Source organism: Colletotrichum acutatum, assembly GCF_030867785.1.
Source record: "Colletotrichum acutatum strain CBS 112980 chromosome Unknown BDZ83scaffold_74, whole genome shotgun sequence".
Taxonomy (NCBI): Eukaryota; Fungi; Ascomycota; class Sordariomycetes; order Glomerellales; family Glomerellaceae; genus Colletotrichum; species Colletotrichum acutatum.
The window spans coordinates 37,572-52,318 of NW_026849068.1; the positions used below are offsets into that span (position 1 = coordinate 37,572).

At 52.5% G+C, this 14,747-nt stretch overlaps 6 protein-coding genes across 6 annotated transcripts; 4 read left to right on the forward strand and 2 right to left on the reverse strand.

Annotated features, from left to right (window-relative positions):
* Window positions 1–73: 73 nt before the first annotated feature.
* On the forward strand, window positions 74–2,090 carry BDZ83DRAFT_582305 (major facilitator superfamily transporter; the record flags this gene model as incomplete). Its single annotated transcript, XM_060505537.1, has 10 exons — window positions 74–192; window positions 271–426; window positions 527–609; window positions 669–940; window positions 995–1,122; window positions 1,176–1,305; window positions 1,361–1,457; window positions 1,516–1,785; window positions 1,836–1,920; window positions 1,973–2,090. 10 exons carry the CDS (start codon window positions 74–76, stop codon window positions 2,088–2,090), a joined length of 1,458 nt encoding a protein of 485 aa, XP_060362825.1.
* Window positions 2,091–2,524: 434 nt separating this feature from the next.
* On the reverse strand, window positions 2,525–3,488 carry BDZ83DRAFT_754049 (uncharacterized protein; the record flags this gene model as incomplete). Its single annotated transcript, XM_060514429.1, has 2 exons — window positions 2,525–3,217; window positions 3,330–3,488. 2 exons carry the CDS (start codon window positions 3,486–3,488, stop codon window positions 2,525–2,527), a joined length of 852 nt encoding a protein of 283 aa, XP_060362826.1.
* Window positions 3,489–4,027: 539 nt separating this feature from the next.
* On the forward strand, window positions 4,028–5,470 carry BDZ83DRAFT_754050 (mitochondrial dicarboxylate transporter; the record flags this gene model as incomplete). Its single annotated transcript, XM_060514430.1, has 10 exons — window positions 4,028–4,068; window positions 4,134–4,165; window positions 4,227–4,251; window positions 4,309–4,376; window positions 4,427–4,626; window positions 4,677–4,836; window positions 4,901–4,919; window positions 4,999–5,170; window positions 5,227–5,315; window positions 5,377–5,470. 10 exons carry the CDS (start codon window positions 4,028–4,030, stop codon window positions 5,468–5,470), a joined length of 900 nt encoding a protein of 299 aa, XP_060362827.1.
* BDZ83DRAFT_412391 (uncharacterized protein) lies at window positions 5,383–7,998 on the reverse strand. Its single transcript, XM_060502922.1, has 2 exons — window positions 7,102–7,998; window positions 5,383–7,048 (listed from the first exon to the last, which is right to left on the reverse strand). The coding sequence occupies exons 1-2, from the start codon at window positions 7,740–7,742 to the stop codon at window positions 5,509–5,511; spliced, it is 2,181 nt and encodes a 726-aa protein (XP_060362828.1). The 5' UTR covers window positions 7,743–7,998; the 3' UTR covers window positions 5,383–5,508.
* A 1,187-nt stretch (window positions 7,999–9,185) lies between these two features.
* Window positions 9,186–14,102, forward strand: BDZ83DRAFT_754052 (uncharacterized protein; the record flags this gene model as incomplete). The annotated part of the gene is made up of 1 exon (XM_060514431.1): window positions 9,186–14,102. The coding sequence occupies one exon, from the start codon at window positions 9,186–9,188 to the stop codon at window positions 14,100–14,102; it is 4,917 nt and encodes a 1,638-aa protein (XP_060362829.1).
* A 126-nt stretch (window positions 14,103–14,228) lies between these two features.
* On the forward strand, window positions 14,229–14,708 carry BDZ83DRAFT_412410 (uncharacterized protein). The gene has a single exon (XM_060502923.1). The coding sequence runs from the start codon at window positions 14,355–14,357 to the stop codon at window positions 14,637–14,639; it is 285 nt and encodes a 94-aa protein (XP_060362830.1). The 5' UTR covers window positions 14,229–14,354; the 3' UTR covers window positions 14,640–14,708.
* The last annotated feature ends 39 nt before the right edge of the window (window positions 14,709–14,747 follow it).

The following is a 14,747-nucleotide window of genomic DNA, read 5'->3' on the forward strand; positions in this document are numbered from 1 at the left end:
TCTCTGTTCTCGTCTTTCCGGTCTCTTCATAGAGTTTTCCAAGGTTACACTGCCAAATCTTACCCGAATCAACATGACATCGAAAGACTTTGACATGGACCCCAAGGTTGAGCATGACGAGAGCCACCTGGAGGTTGAAGCAGAACGTCAACGGCATCTCACAAAGACTCTGCTCTTCAAAGTTGATACTAGGTGAGCGCTTTCCCCACGTTTTCAACTACAAGCAACCGTTTTGACGACCCATTTCAACTTACACGCAACGATTGACAGGGTCCTACCACTTTTGGCTTTACTATTTCTCTGTTCCTTTCTTGATCGAACCAACGTCGGCAACGCAAAGATTATTGGCCTAGCCGAGGACCTTGGCATCAGTAACAACCAATACAACCAAGGCTTGGCCGTCTTCTATGCGACATACATCGCGAGGTAACCTCTCTCCGTCCGTTCTCAGCTGATCTTGGCGCTGTCAACGTGCTCTCGTCCCATGTGGTTCCCCACAGTCGTCCGGTCGCTAATGCACGCCCAGCGAACTGCCAAGCAATCTCGTCTTGAAGAAGGTCTCACCGCGGATATGGCTGCCCTTTCTTACCTGTGCTTGGGGCATTGTTAGTACGTAAACGACTCAACGGAATACGTTTCAATTATCATCCATCACTGACTTTGCAAAGCCATGTGTCTCGGCTTCGTCCGTAGCTACGGCAGCTTCGTCGCAGTCCGAGCAATCCTGGGTCTGACTGAGGGTGGACTGCTTCCCGGAATGGTGCTGTATCTTTCTGGCTTGTACACCCGCGGTGAACTTGCACTGCGCATTGGTATCTTCTACACGGCTGCATCTCTCTCTGGTGCATTTGGAGGTCTTCTCGCCAGAGGCTTGTCCGCGATTGGTCCTGCGGCTGGCCTTGAAGGTTGGAGATGGATCTTCATCATCGAGGGCATCATTGTAAGTTCTTGAGCCCCGGCCATGAAATCAGTGAGTGTTAACATGCTCCCTTAGACGGTCGTGTGTGGGATCATTGCCGCCATTGGCCTGCCAAATAACCTGGCGACGGCGAAGATCCTAACTGATGAAGAGCGCGAGTGGGCGCTGCTGAGACTTCAAGGTCATGCTGGGGACAGATTTGAGTAAGGCTCCAACACCAAATTGTAAAGAATCTCGATAACTAAGATTTCCATAGCTCTTCGCGCGAAAGAGAGGAGAAGTTTCGCTGGTCTGAAGTTGGTCGCGGCGTTTTCAACCTTCAGATCTGGCTCAGCGCGACTGCCTACTTTGCCATTCTGTCTGGTCTATACTCCTTTGGCCTATTCGTAAGTTTCATGAGATATAATATGTAGTTTCACACAGCTGATTAAAACCAAAAAGCTCCCGACAATCATCAACGATATGCATATCGCTTCCAACTCTAACCAAGTTCAACTTTGGTCCGTGATCCCGTACGCGGTCGCGACCCCCGTTACAGGTGAGCAATAATACAAGAAAGGCATAGTGACTAAGCTTAAAGCTGACTTTCCTCATAGTCCTCGTTGCCTTCCTATCCGATCGTCTCCGCCTACGTGGCACACTCATGCTCTTCGTCCTACCCATCTCCATCGCGGGCTACGCAGCCATCGCCAACGTCACGGCGCCACAGACGAGATTCGCAATGACATGCCTTATGGCCATTGGCATGTACAGCGCTGTCCCGTGCGTCCTGGTGTGGAACTCCAACAATTCGGCTGGTCACTACAAGCGCGCGACAACATCCGCACTTCAGCTTGCCATCGCCAACTGTGGCGGGTTCGTAGCGAGTAGGTTTGCAATGCGCATCAACAAAGAATCTGACTAACTTAATTTTCAGCCTTCATCTACCCTAGTACTGATGGCCCATTGTATCATAAGGGCCACACTGTCATTCTTGGACTGCTGTGCTACGCATGGGTGGCGTGAGTAAAACCGCCCACTATTCGTGGGCCAAGATACTAACAGAAAGTCTAGAACCTTTGTAAATGTTCTCTGGTGCGCCAAAATCAACCGCGATAAGGCTGCCGGGAGGTATGATCAGTTCGTTGGAACAGGTGATGACCGGGAACCCCACTTCAAGATGGTGCTGTAGGGATGGCTAAGCAAGGATTCGGTGCCGAGAGGTGTCGGCCGTACCAAGATATTATGGTAGAATGATATTCTTTGTCTTCAAGTTACGGAGTTCCTGCGTTTCAAATTCTAGACCTAGCTTTTCCAAATGCTCCGTAGACCGTTTTCAATATCAGAGCAAACGTAACCATGCGCTCGTCAACGGCAAATATTTGATCTAGAGGAGTGAGAAATTTGGCGTTGGGAGTTTTATGCTACGTTGCTGTGGGGACACCCAACATCCGTATGTGGCTTTGTGACGGTCTTCGCTTGAAAGAAATGACGCGCATTTGGCGACACGATGAACGGCATGGAAGTATTGATGTTCGACAAAGCTCAAATTCAAAAAGGCTAGTTATCCGGTCCTGGAGCCCGGTAGTGTACAGCACCTCGACGAGTATCACAGGCCCCGGCGATCTACAACTTGGACTCGCGTCCTGGAGCGAAGTTTGACCTCGTAGCTCCGCCAATGGCCTCCGTGATAGTATCAACCGACTTCAAAATCCACTCGCTGCCCTCATCGCTAGCCAACCACTCCGCACCCTGAATGTCTTCCTGATTGTCCGCCTTGTATGTGCCATCCTCGAGTCCCTTTCTCAAGCCGAAAACGTGCGATAGAACCTGCGGGCCAACACCGGTTTGTGCTCGCAAGCATGAAATGGCAATCATCGAAGTCAGCACTCTCCCGACGCTGGCCAGACCTCCCCGCTCCTTCGGCTCCGACAGCAAACCCGCATAGTGGCTGTGGAGAATGTGGACCGGAAGATCCGGGTGCGATTGCGCCAGCTTCTCGTAAAGCTTGACCTCGAAGGGGGCGTAGATTGAGTCCCACAGGCCCTGGCCGCGAACTGTGATGGCGTCGATGTTCTGCGAGTTTGGTGTTCGCGTCGGCTTCGTCTCCAGTTGTGCCGTGACATCCTTGGGGAGGCTGGCGTAGAAGGCGTTAAGGCAGTTGATGGTGCGGGGGATGCCGTTGAAGCTGATGCACTTCAAACCAATCTCGCGAATGAACTCGGCAGTCTCGCGCTTGTCGGGGCGGCCGGAGGAAGACGCGACACTGTAGAGGGATTCTAGAGAGTCGGGAGAGTTGAGTGTGAAGGTTGCCGCGGCCTATGAGATGCCGAGGTTAGCAACTAAGCTCCCACGAGTGTCGTACCAGCTCGATTGTGGTCAATTGGGCTACACAATAGAAGCTGCGAAAGTCGCGATAGGTATATCTCACCGAAATTGCTAGCCATGGCTTTGCGCCGACGTTCTTTGATGCCGCATCCTTAGCGATGGCCTGGTACACCTCGCGAATATGCGACGGCGCAGCCGTCTGGCCGGGCCGGGCAAACGGCGCGTTGATGAGTGACTTGAGCGACGGTGCGAGCTTCGACATGGTTTCCTCTGGTTCTCGATTATTGCTGGACCTGTTCTGCTTCAACTGTTTCTCTGCGGGCGCATCATTCATCGGACTAGAAGGCGTGCGTTCAAGCGAAGGTGGTGGGATGCAGAAGTGGTTTTGTTTTCCCAACTGAACGAGACCGGAGGTGTTCCGCAAGTCGGAAGACAAAAGAAGGTCCCTCGACCGTGCGCCTCGGACTCAAAAAGAAGCGCCGAGGCGAAGAGTCCCATGTGACATCAGCGTGGGGAAATTGGAGCTCGACTCTTTGAACATTGCGCCGAGCAGCCGAGAGCTCGCCGGCTCTACATTTAGAGTCCGAGGGATTGCGGGATGAGAACGAGACCGGTCGCGTATCAACAGACAGTGGGCGGATAAGCTTAGACAAGGGTTTGATGGTAGCAATGCCGCATTACTTATCAAAAGAGCATTTCCATGGATCGAACTCCTGGAAATAGATGTCGAGAAGTCCCTTTGGCACTTTGGTTGCATGTAGCATTGCATATACCCACAGCACACACTTACACCAGCACACGATGGCCGGCGGCAGCAAGCAGAAGGAGCCTTTCTGGCTTGGGTGAGTTACACGGCTCCAAGTTAGAACCAAAGGCTAGAATTTAGGTAGCTGATCGATAATCGCAGAGGTGCTGCAGCCTCTATGGCAGTCTGCTTCAGTACGCGCGCCATTGAGCGACATCGCCGTGTTTCGAATGATTACTGATCACGCAATCGCAGCACATCCTTTGGATCAAACAAAGTAGTGAGTGAAGAGTTGTCCACAGCTAGGAGCGCGCAGAACGGGTACTGATCGTAGTAGCCGAATGCAGCTCCTCAAGTCAAGGGAGTCAATGTTTCGAGCAATGTACCGTTTCGCTGCTAGGGATGGTGAGGGCTACGGCTAATCTTGTAGTATCGTCATTACTTACACTGCACAGGGTTCTTTTCCCTGTGGTCTGGGCTGTCAGCATCCATCTTTCGACAAACCACGTATTCGACCGCGCGGTTCGGACTATACAATTACTTTGCGCAACAAGCGAAACAATGGACGGGTCAAGAGAAGTTGACAACAGCAATGACGATATCTTGTGCCGGGCTGGCTGGAGGCATGGCAGGGCTAGTTGGAAATCCTGCTGAGGTATGGCTAGCATCGCTCTGCTGTTCAGCGCAGACTCTCACGGGTGTTAGGTTGTCCTCGTCCGCATGTGCGCCGATGGAGCCAAGAATGTCGGCGAACGATTCGCTTACTCTAATGCTGTCGAAGGGCTATACAGGATAGGTCGCGAAGAGGGTGTGGGAGCATTCACGCGAGGCATATCTGCCAATGTGGTGCGCAGTATACTCATGAGTAAGTCAAGCGAAAGTCTCGGAAACGACTGTAGGATTTTATTGAAGCTGATGCCGGATGATAGATGTGGGACAAATCGCCACGTGAGTGCCAAATGAGTGGACGTCCCTGGGTGAAGGGACTAAATAAAACAAGCAAAACTGACACGAAAGCACGAAACAGATACTCAACAGCAAAACGCATCCTTCTGCAAAAGACTGAAATGAAGGATGATATCAAAACACATGCCGTGGCATCCCTCTTTGCTGGGACTGCGGCGACAACGATTTGCGCGCCAGCTGATGTCCTGAAGAGCAGAATTCAAAGTGCTGCTGCGAGCGGCCCAGGGGCAAACGTGAGTAGACAGGCCCAGTCCCGGTCCTTGCAGAGAAACCGACTAATCGAACCTAGTCTTTGCTTCGTATTGTGCAGACGGGTCTGAGGGAAGAAGGTGCAATTTTCTTGATGAAGGGATGGACCCCGGCGTGGTTGAGATTGACGTAAGTCACATCCACGATGAAAAGAAATGTCGATAATGTTGCTAATGATTGTGTACTGAAGGCCGAATACTGTCCTGACTTTCGTGTTCATGGAACAGCTGCGGAAACTGACGCAATGGCAGTTCGCCGCCCCGGTCGAAACCATGAAGGCATAATGTGCGCGACATGGTAAACCGAAAGGTGTTCCACTCCTCTAAAACCCAAATTCTGTCAAATTAGGCCAGCTAAGCCAGTCAAAGTTGTTCATGTCGTCCCAGGACAGGCCTGCGAATGAGGGATCAAACTCGTTGCCTGGCTGATTTAGAACCTCGGCAATCTGGTCATCGGACATGGCAGAGAACTGCAGAGTCCCAGGCCATAGCTGCGACTCCATGTAGGGTGGCTGCGAGACTGGTGGCCCCATGTTGACGGGAGGCGAGGCAGCAACAGCCGACGAGGGCGTTCCAAGCTGACCGCTGCGAGGGATAGTTGGATCGGGATGCAGGCTCGTCTGAGGCTGGCCATCCATGGCTGTGGCCGCCTTTTTGACGATACGTTTTAGATATTTTCCGTATAGTGTAGACAAGCCATTTCTGTGCTTTGTAGCAGAGCCAATACGTTCCAAGACATCTGCTGTTTCTTCAATGAGGTTCCGAATGCTAGGTGCCAAGTTCGAGCTGCCCGTGGCGTAGGCGCTCAGAGTCAGGGCAAAACATGCTGCAAACGAGACCATGATTGTCGTGTTGTTCGGGATCGACTGGAGCTGCGACTCTCCTTGGATCGCTGCTCGCATGACCGTCACAGCAGACGATAGCCCGGCCGTACGGAAGAACTGCCGGACTTCCATCGGGGCGGTCGGATGATTGATGACGCCTCCGTACGTCGAGAGCCTGGTGTGGGTGACGAGAATCTCAACGTACGGAGGTAGTCGGCGCTGGGGGCCTGTGCCAATGGCATAGCCCCATTCGGTCAGCCATTGATCAAAGAATCTTTCAATAGCACTCTGGATGGATTGGGCGATGAGCCCGCCGTCTGTAGATATTCCCTGCGACCCGTCGCAGAGTGCGCGAACCGTGTTGAGTAGTCCGTCGAGGTCTCGGCGAAGGACGGCCATCGAGACTAGATGGCCGTCCATGGGGTCAGCAATGCTGGACCGATGCCATTGGTCGCAGTCTTTAATGACCCGGGTGATGGGTACGGTATAGGGTCGGCCGCGAGCGAGAGACATGCCTCTTTCGAGAACAAAGAGTGCGATCCAGCAGCGTTCACGGCGACGAAGAAGGCGTTGTCCAAGATCAGAGGTATGTTCAATGTGGCTGAAGCCGTCCATGGCCAGCGCTGTCCGAGGATCAAGACAATCTCCACGGGACAGGGCCATGTTCGAACCGGAACCGACGACTTCCATTGGGATGAGGAGCTTATTCAAGGACAGATCAATGGCAATGGTGGCAGCCATATTGACATACCAGCAAGTCTCATCATCAGTGCTATGCTGGCCAGGAAACATCCATGGAACGTTGACCATGAATGCAAGAACAATCTCAACGGACTTGTGTCGGTTCGCGATGACTCTATGTGCGAGGGTCTTGCAATGGTTTGACAGTCTCTTGGACAAGGCACCAGCGGATGGAAGGAACAGGGCCGATGCGGCCATGATGGAGGTGCACAAGAAGGCAGATCGCGAGCGCGTAAAGGATGGAGTGTAGATCTTGGGATCAAGCCCCCATCGGGTGTGGGCAAGTTTGCCATGGAAGCTAAATGGTGAGTTTGACGAAGCCCTCATCGGCGGCGGGCGTGTGTCACTTACAAAGCAAATAGTGACTCTGCCTCTTCTTCAGTCACAAGACCCATAATGATGGGATCTATGTCATCGCCGACATCGAAGTTGACGCGAACAGAGGTGAAGAAGGACTGAATCTCCAAGTCCTCATCGGGTTGTTCGACCTGCTTCTTGCGACCGGCGCGGGGACCTGGCTGCTTTGGCGACAGGCCACTGATGGGCTTGGGCGAAAGCTGCAGGTTCGAGGCGCGCGCCAGAAGTTGAAGCGGGTTTTCGGCATCGTCGATTGCCAGGCTCTCCTCGTTGTGATGATGCAAACTCATATAAGTGTTGCTGTCTGGGGTGTTGTCCAGGTCATCATCATCGTCAGATGAGAGGTCGGGTTGGTCGGGGCTGTTGAAATGCGATGAACCCCGCCTTAAGTGAGAGGAGGCGGTAGTTGACCGAGCATTTCGAGAGCCCTCCAGGAGCGCCTGGAGACTGCCGATGGCCTTGTCATCTTCGGAGTTGTGTTCACCGGTTCTGGCTCTTTTGATGGCCTGCTCAATCTGATATAGAGCTTTATCTAGGCCCTTTCGCTTGCTATTACACGCCCGGCCAATGATCAATACTACATCAGAGAATGGTGGGGGAGTTGTGGTGCGACTCGAAGGGGTTGTCTCGGTCATGGGGGCCGTTTGGTGTCAACACCATTAGACGGGGGGGAAGCTTGGGGGCCCTTACTTCTTGATTCCCTTCTGTCTTCCGGCGTGGAACGTAGGCCGTATGCACTCAGAATCGAGCTGAATGCACCTCTTGCATTTGTTCTCATGCGGAGAATAGTCGCACTTGATCTTGCTTCGGCGGCAGACCAGACAGGCGGCCTGCTTTGGACGTAGCGATTGAGGATCCTCCATCCAGGTGAGGGGAAGGTGAGAGAAGCCCGGGTGCACTCTGGCGGTCTCGGTGAAGAGCTAAAGTGCTCTGTACGGATAGCAAGCGGCAAAGTTTTGGATCAGAGGAACACGCGTTATTACTCGACGTATTGACTTTTCGGGCTGGGGTCGAGATGAGATCCAATATCAAAGCGGCCTGGTCTGTTGACTTTTTGACGATACAAACACGCTACCCCTAGAGCAGACAGCTCTGCTGAAGATGGAAGTGCCAAAACATTGGGACTTGCGACTCACTGACGAGAAGTCTACTTAATTGAAAGGTCCCCCGCCAAGCACCAGCCATCAGGGAGGGAGGGAAGCTCGTCCTGTGACTCGCGTGAAGCCGGAATCATTGGGGAAAGTTGAATGAGGGCACGAATCAGCACGCAGCTACGGACCCGTCTGCCGACTTGAAGGAGCTTAGTCATTCCTTCATCTCTCTTGGCAAGTTAAGAGAGATTACATAATGTCAAAGGTTCAGTGGCGGCTGGTGTTGTGTGCGTTCTATGAGGAGCTGTCGCTGCTGCTGCTGCTGCTGCTGCTGCTGCTGCTGACGCCAAGGACATTGACTTATTCTTGGCTTGGCCACACTTGGCTCTTGTTACCTACGTACACTATAAGTGCTCTTGAACCATCCATCTATTGTCAATCATCAACCTCTTGATATTGATACCTACCCTTCGAATCCTGTTGCAATTGTAAGTGAGTTCCTAGGCAGAAGCAATGCCACAGTTACGCCTCCACAAACAACCGGGGCCAGCCCAATCAAGGCCAAAGTCCCTAGAATCACGGTCACCAACATGTCCCATCGTCCCATCAGCACGCATCGGGAGTAGCTCAGGGGACCAACCACTGCTTGATGCCTTGCCATACTGATATGGCTCATCGAGTCTGCGGCAAAGCGGCCTCGGCTGTGAGGCCAAATTCGGCCTCAATCTCACTTGACTCTAACCAACACGAAGATGAGTACATGCTTAAGTGCGGTACTTTAGTTCAGGTAGATCCATACTCGAAGAAAATCTTTCTAAGACTGAAATTCCCAGATGATTTAAGCTCTGTTTCCCCCTCAACCCCGCCGCCATGGCACCTTGGCTTGCTGCCAAGCGCTCATCTCATCGGCTCTTAAAGATTGCCACTACCGTTTGTCACTCGCATACTGCACCAGCAACAATAGCTCGACTCCATCATATACCAAAAATGATGGCAGACTCAACGTCCATCAAACATACGATCCTCCGCAATGGCACGCCGAAGGAGGTTGCCAAATACCTCAAGGGTATTCGAGCCAACGCTGCCGATCCGACATCCGTCACACACAATCTCCATGAAGCGGTCGTCCGAGGTTCCATCCCGCACAGCATCTTCTCAATCTGGATCCCTATATCTGACGATGCAAAATCGATCGTGGCAGCGCTCAATCAATCAGGGAGTACGTCCGGAAGACGTGCGGCTATGAGGGCATTTCTCAAGGCCATGCGATCAGAGGACACGATGATTCCCGTATGGAATGCGGCAGGCGGTGCTCAAGGTGTCGCAACAATCATGAGTAACCTCAGCGTCAAGGAGGTCAAGATGCTATGCAATGGCCTCGCCAGGACAGCTTCCCTTCCCCACGGACGATCGCAGCGACGAGCGAAATTGACAGAGTTGATCGCCATCCTCGGCGCCGGAACCCCAGTTCCCAAAGAAAACCCAGATGCGAGGCCGCTGTTAGCCCATTACAGGAGAATCCTGCCGGCCTGCACAACCGATCGAGTAGCTGAGCATGAAGGGACATCGCCCAAATGGACAACGAGGCAGCGTTCTAACTTGCTTCGCACCCACCCAACATTCTATGAGGCCAAATTCCTGGACTCCATCTTGTCGAAAGGAGAATCTCCTACTGCCGAATTCGATGTCGACACGTGCACGCAGCTTATCAACAATAACTTTGCCTTCGCCAAGGAGATGCTCCTCAAATTTCTCGACGCCGGGGCTGAGCTCCCCATTACGCCTGACGTATTCATCAATCAGATTGCTTTGCCCATTGTGAAACGGTTGCGACGACGCAGAACAGCCGCTCAGCAGCATCTTCCATTCGAGATTCTTGAGCTTCTCGTCCGCCTCATCAACAGGCATCCAGACCTCCAAAGGATGTTGGACGATAGCCTTGTCGGTGTCATGTTCTATGTCATCAAATTCTGGGAGCATACCCGTTCGACGCGACCGCGCGTTGAGCAGCACTTGGTCGAGCTTTTGAAACTCACGCCTGAGACAAGGTGGCAATCAGCAAAACAAATCGTTCCGCATCTACGTGCTGTCAACCCGGCCGTATCCTACCGATTATTTCGGCTCATGCTCCGGCATCTACCTGCCTTCAAATTCGATGTCGACGAGGCTATAGGCAACGAAGACATCTCTCTCGAGAAGATCAAGGGACCGTGGCCAGCGAGATTTTTCGTGACAACGCTTGGGCGTGATGACCGGCTTGCTTCTCTCCGCTTAGTCCAGCGCTTGATGGCTGCTTTCCCTGACGGACGTTTCCTGGAGTATTCATACCCCAGAGGAAGTTCCATCTTTGAGCATGAGCAAGACTATGATTCAGTCCAAGGTGACGCGTTCGCACTCGAAGTCTTTCTTTTGCGAAGTTCGCCAGCTTCGAGCCCCCTCAACACAAGCTACGACAGCAAAGTAGACGCAGATCTGGAGAGGCGCAGAAAAGAAGCATCCTCAAGCCGTGATTGGGAAAGTCGAGCCTTGTGGGCTCAGTCAGTACTCGACCTCTCCATTGCGGCGGGCTCGTTGGATCTCTACGCAGAGAACCTGCTTTGGGCGAGACGCTTCAACAAAGACGTGTTTACAGTGAGGGATCTTTACGACGAGCGGTCCATGAAGACTGCCGAGGGCTTAGACTTACTCAGCGGTATTGAGATAGCTTCTTTTGCCGGCCAGCCAGATTTCGATGCTGCCAAATCCGTTCGGTCTGCGAACAAGATTATGATGCAGCTGCTGGAAACCGCATCGATGGCCACCCGAGAACCCAGCTTCCAGGCTTATGACTGGCAAACCGTCATAAAATTGCCTGCAGCAGTGATTGAAAGACGTTTCCAGCTGGTCAATGAGTTCCAAGATGCTCGAAAGCTGACCGATACCGAAATCTCCGAGATCGTGTGGCAGCCAACTGTGGACTTCTTGGTTGAATTAGAGACTTTCTTGCTTCGTCCCAGCCATCAAGAGCTCAACTCGCTCGGATCACGTGGGCTGGGCTTCCCCAGAGACTGTCTCGGAGCCCGTGAAAAGCGATCCCACACCTTCAAGTTCGCGGACGGACTCGCCAAGGCACGCGATGAGTTGTGGCAGAAACACCGTCCTCAACGTTTCCCATCGGTTCTCACGCTGGGCGAGCCATGGCCAAAGGGATTGCCGCTGCAATCTCTTTTGCCTACCGGATTCTTCGGCCTGAAGAATATTGATGCCATGCCTTACATTCGAGAGCGGATCGAGAAGGTTGTCTTCGGAGCTCCCGAGGTCTTGCTTAAAGAACCTCTGAGGGATAAAGAATCTCAGCAGGCGATAGGTCGTTTTGTGGACGAATACAGCTTTGCACTGAAAGCGTACATCGATGGAGGGGAAGAAAGCTGTCAGCAAGAAGAGCGCACTCGTAAAGCCTGGCGCCATGCAGTCGACAGCCTCAGTGGAGTGAGAATGACGAAAGCTGAAGCCCTACGATTTTGGGAACAGCAATTCAACTGCGCGGATGTCCCATTACCTGCAGACATCAAAGCAGAGTTCCCGCGACGAGTCGAGATCTCAATTCCTGAAGTCGGAAATCCAGAAACGCCAACAGAGTGGAATCCGGATTCTTGTCACACAAAATTTGAAGAGCTCGGTAGCAAAAAGATTCCCGTCACGATCCTAGACGTGATGATGAGCTGCAATGCCTTTGGCCTGGGTCGTGATGCGGTGTGGGCGGCGCTCAGTTGGTCAGATACAGTGCAAATTCCACCAAAGGAGATACCCAACTTCTGGGACGCGAGCCAATTCTCACAGCCCCTTTCTGGTAAAGTCGTGGATGCTTACTTCGCGTCTCTTCTTCTCTCTCTCAACACCATCCATGGCTCCGACAGCTCCGTTTTGAAGCACCCATTTCCATCGGAGGCCGATTTCCGATACCCAGCGCTCTACCTAGACGAGGACTTTCTTGAAACCATCGACGAAGCCTTTTTCCATGACAACCAGGCCCAGATAGAGCATATCATTAAGTCAGGCCCGCCAGCATTGCTTGTACCGGCTGTGAACTCGATCCTCCAGAACGTGGCTGCCAACGAGGACTCAGAATCCCTAACGCATGCTCGTTTTCAAGTGGCCATGAAGCTTGTCAAAGTGCTAGCGGGCAGCGACCAGCCATCTCTGGCTTTCCCCTTCATCAGGGACATTGTTCTCAACAGACCAAGCGATAGCGCATGGCATCGGGAACTTCTCACCAAAGGATTCTTCAACGCCATCCCTCCAAAGCAGGCGAAAAAGCTTCTTTGTATGATATCGATTGGCATACAGGAGAAGCTCGAGGAGCAGCAGTTCAGATACGAAAAGGCTAAGAAGGAGGGCGGTGAGCTAGCTGCGCGGTCCCCACCCGTGGTCAAAGTTACGACGGTCAAGATGCTGGCAAAGCTTCTGAGCAATGCGCCGTTCCTGGACGTCACATCAGCTGTTGATATCCTTTCCGGTCTTTTGTCCAAAGCCCAGCACATCGACATCCGATTGGCCATCATTCAGACCATGTTCGATACCCTAGAGGCTGAGACAGCTTCGCCCGATGTGAAGAACCGGATTCTGAGTGTTATTGAGGACCTCGCCGTGCCACTTGCAGCATCTCTTGATGAGCTTCATCCAATGACAGAGGATGATTGGACGCAAGCAGAAGCTGATGATACTCTATCGGAAGTGGCCAATGTGAAGGATCGATCTGCAGCTCCTATACGGTCTCTGTTCTACAATTTGGAGATGAAGCTCTGCAACGACCCTGTAGCCAAAGCAAAGCTGGTCGGTATCACGGATCGATTGATATTGCGTTCCGCAGAGAACAACAGACGGTGGTTAGAGTTATTTCTCAAGAAGAATGACTTCTCGTTGCCTTCTGGGGAGAGCCTCCCCCTCTCGCCAGTCGACCCCGCCATGCTCAAGATCTTCCAGAGAACTACGGTGTACTTCTCGCGACCCATGCTTGGGATGCTAAGCCGGTACGTTCTTGCCAACGTTCGACCCTCTCCCGGCATGGCAGCCGTCACGAAGAAGATCGAAAGCAATGCCACCCTAGCCAACTCGAATGCAGGAAGACACTGGTTGCAGCTCTTTAGCGGAAATGAGGGAACGATGGTTGTTAGCGATTGGACCTACTGCCTGGAGCAGATGCATCTACCACATATGAGCAAAGAAGTCGCCAACCCGAAAGACCGCATCACCGTTGCCATGCTCCAACGTTTCGCAGAAGATTTTGCAGACGGGCTTATCAGCCATGGAGACCCTTCTCACGTTGAGGCGCTTCTCGAGCACAAGTCTGAGGCGATGATGAGGGAGAAGAATCCAGAGACGCTGAAGAGCTGGCAATTGACAACGCAGCCGGTGCTACGATCGGTCATCGCGAGAGTCGAGGAGTTACGCACTCCTTCATGGCAGCATGACCCGATGCGAGAGCCCAAGGCTCTACCAAACCCATTCCGCCTAAGAGTGGCAATGCTGGCTGTCCCTCCCGGAGGTGCTGACATGGATGCTTTGTTTGCCAAAGAGATCTCGGCATTGATTGACGAGTTGGCAAATGGACATGCCATGTACCACAACAACTGGATACATCTGAAGCACCAGCTGGCACGTAACTATTCCGTCTGGACACCACGTCTTGTTTACATTGCTACCATTCTGGGCGATCTCTCAAACGTCAACGTCGAAAGTCCCACGCTGGCAGATTACTTGCGAGTCGAAACGGCCAGGGACCTCATAAAGCAGGCTGACTATCCCAAGGTCAGAAATGATATCAACAAGTTGAAGGAGATTCTGCGCACCTGGAAAGAGTCCCCTGTCGAAAAGTTCAGAAGTGACCAGAGAGATATTGCCAGACTACCGCTCTTCAACCAGTAGTTTGTCACAGTTCGCTCGCCGAAACCGGTGGGCTGGACTGGGCAGGTGAGGACTTCGGCCAGGAAGAGACCACGACAAGCGTCTACGGGCAACCCCATTTATACTTTACACCACACATTACGCCTTTCAAGCCTGTACATTATAGCTCAACCGAAGCACAACTCCATATAATACGTTTCTTTCTTAGTGTTCAAGTCAATGTGTTCATCGTCAGCACCGGCGCATGGCCATCACGGCTGATTAAGCGCAAGCATGAGAATCCCTTCCGCTCCACGAAACACCCGACAATGGCTGACAAACTTCACTCTAGACCGCTGCTTGCTGATGCGGATCAAGGCCTGGTCCCCTCGCCAAATTGCCATGGTGGTGCTAGACCCGGTGTTTGCAACCTGTTATCGGTTAGTAGTGCCGACGAAGCCTGGGAACAATCCTTCATGGGCCTTCTCTGGCATTGTGACGGGGGTAACAAAGCTACTGTCCTACGTCACCATCTCGCCTGGAGTATGTGATATTCGTCCGAAAATGCGATCGTCTTAAGTTGTGCAACTGGAGCAAAATCACGTGCCGAACTTTCTGTACGGAAGTCCGTCGTAGAATCGAAGGTAATGAAACTGTTAAAACTTCTTCTCATGCTCTTGACATCTT

Coding starts and splice junctions, on each gene's coding strand:
- BDZ83DRAFT_412391 (XM_060502922.1), bottom strand. CDS start 7,742: ATGACCGAGACAACCCCTTCGAGTCGCACCACAACTCCCCCACCATTC. Junction 7,049..7,101: donor GCAGAGTCACTATTTGCTTT/GTAAGTGACACA, acceptor CTCACCATTTAG/CTTCCATGGCAAACTTGCCC.
- BDZ83DRAFT_412410 (XM_060502923.1), top strand. CDS start 14,355: ATGAGAATCCCTTCCGCTCCACGAAACACCCGACAATGGCTGACAAAC.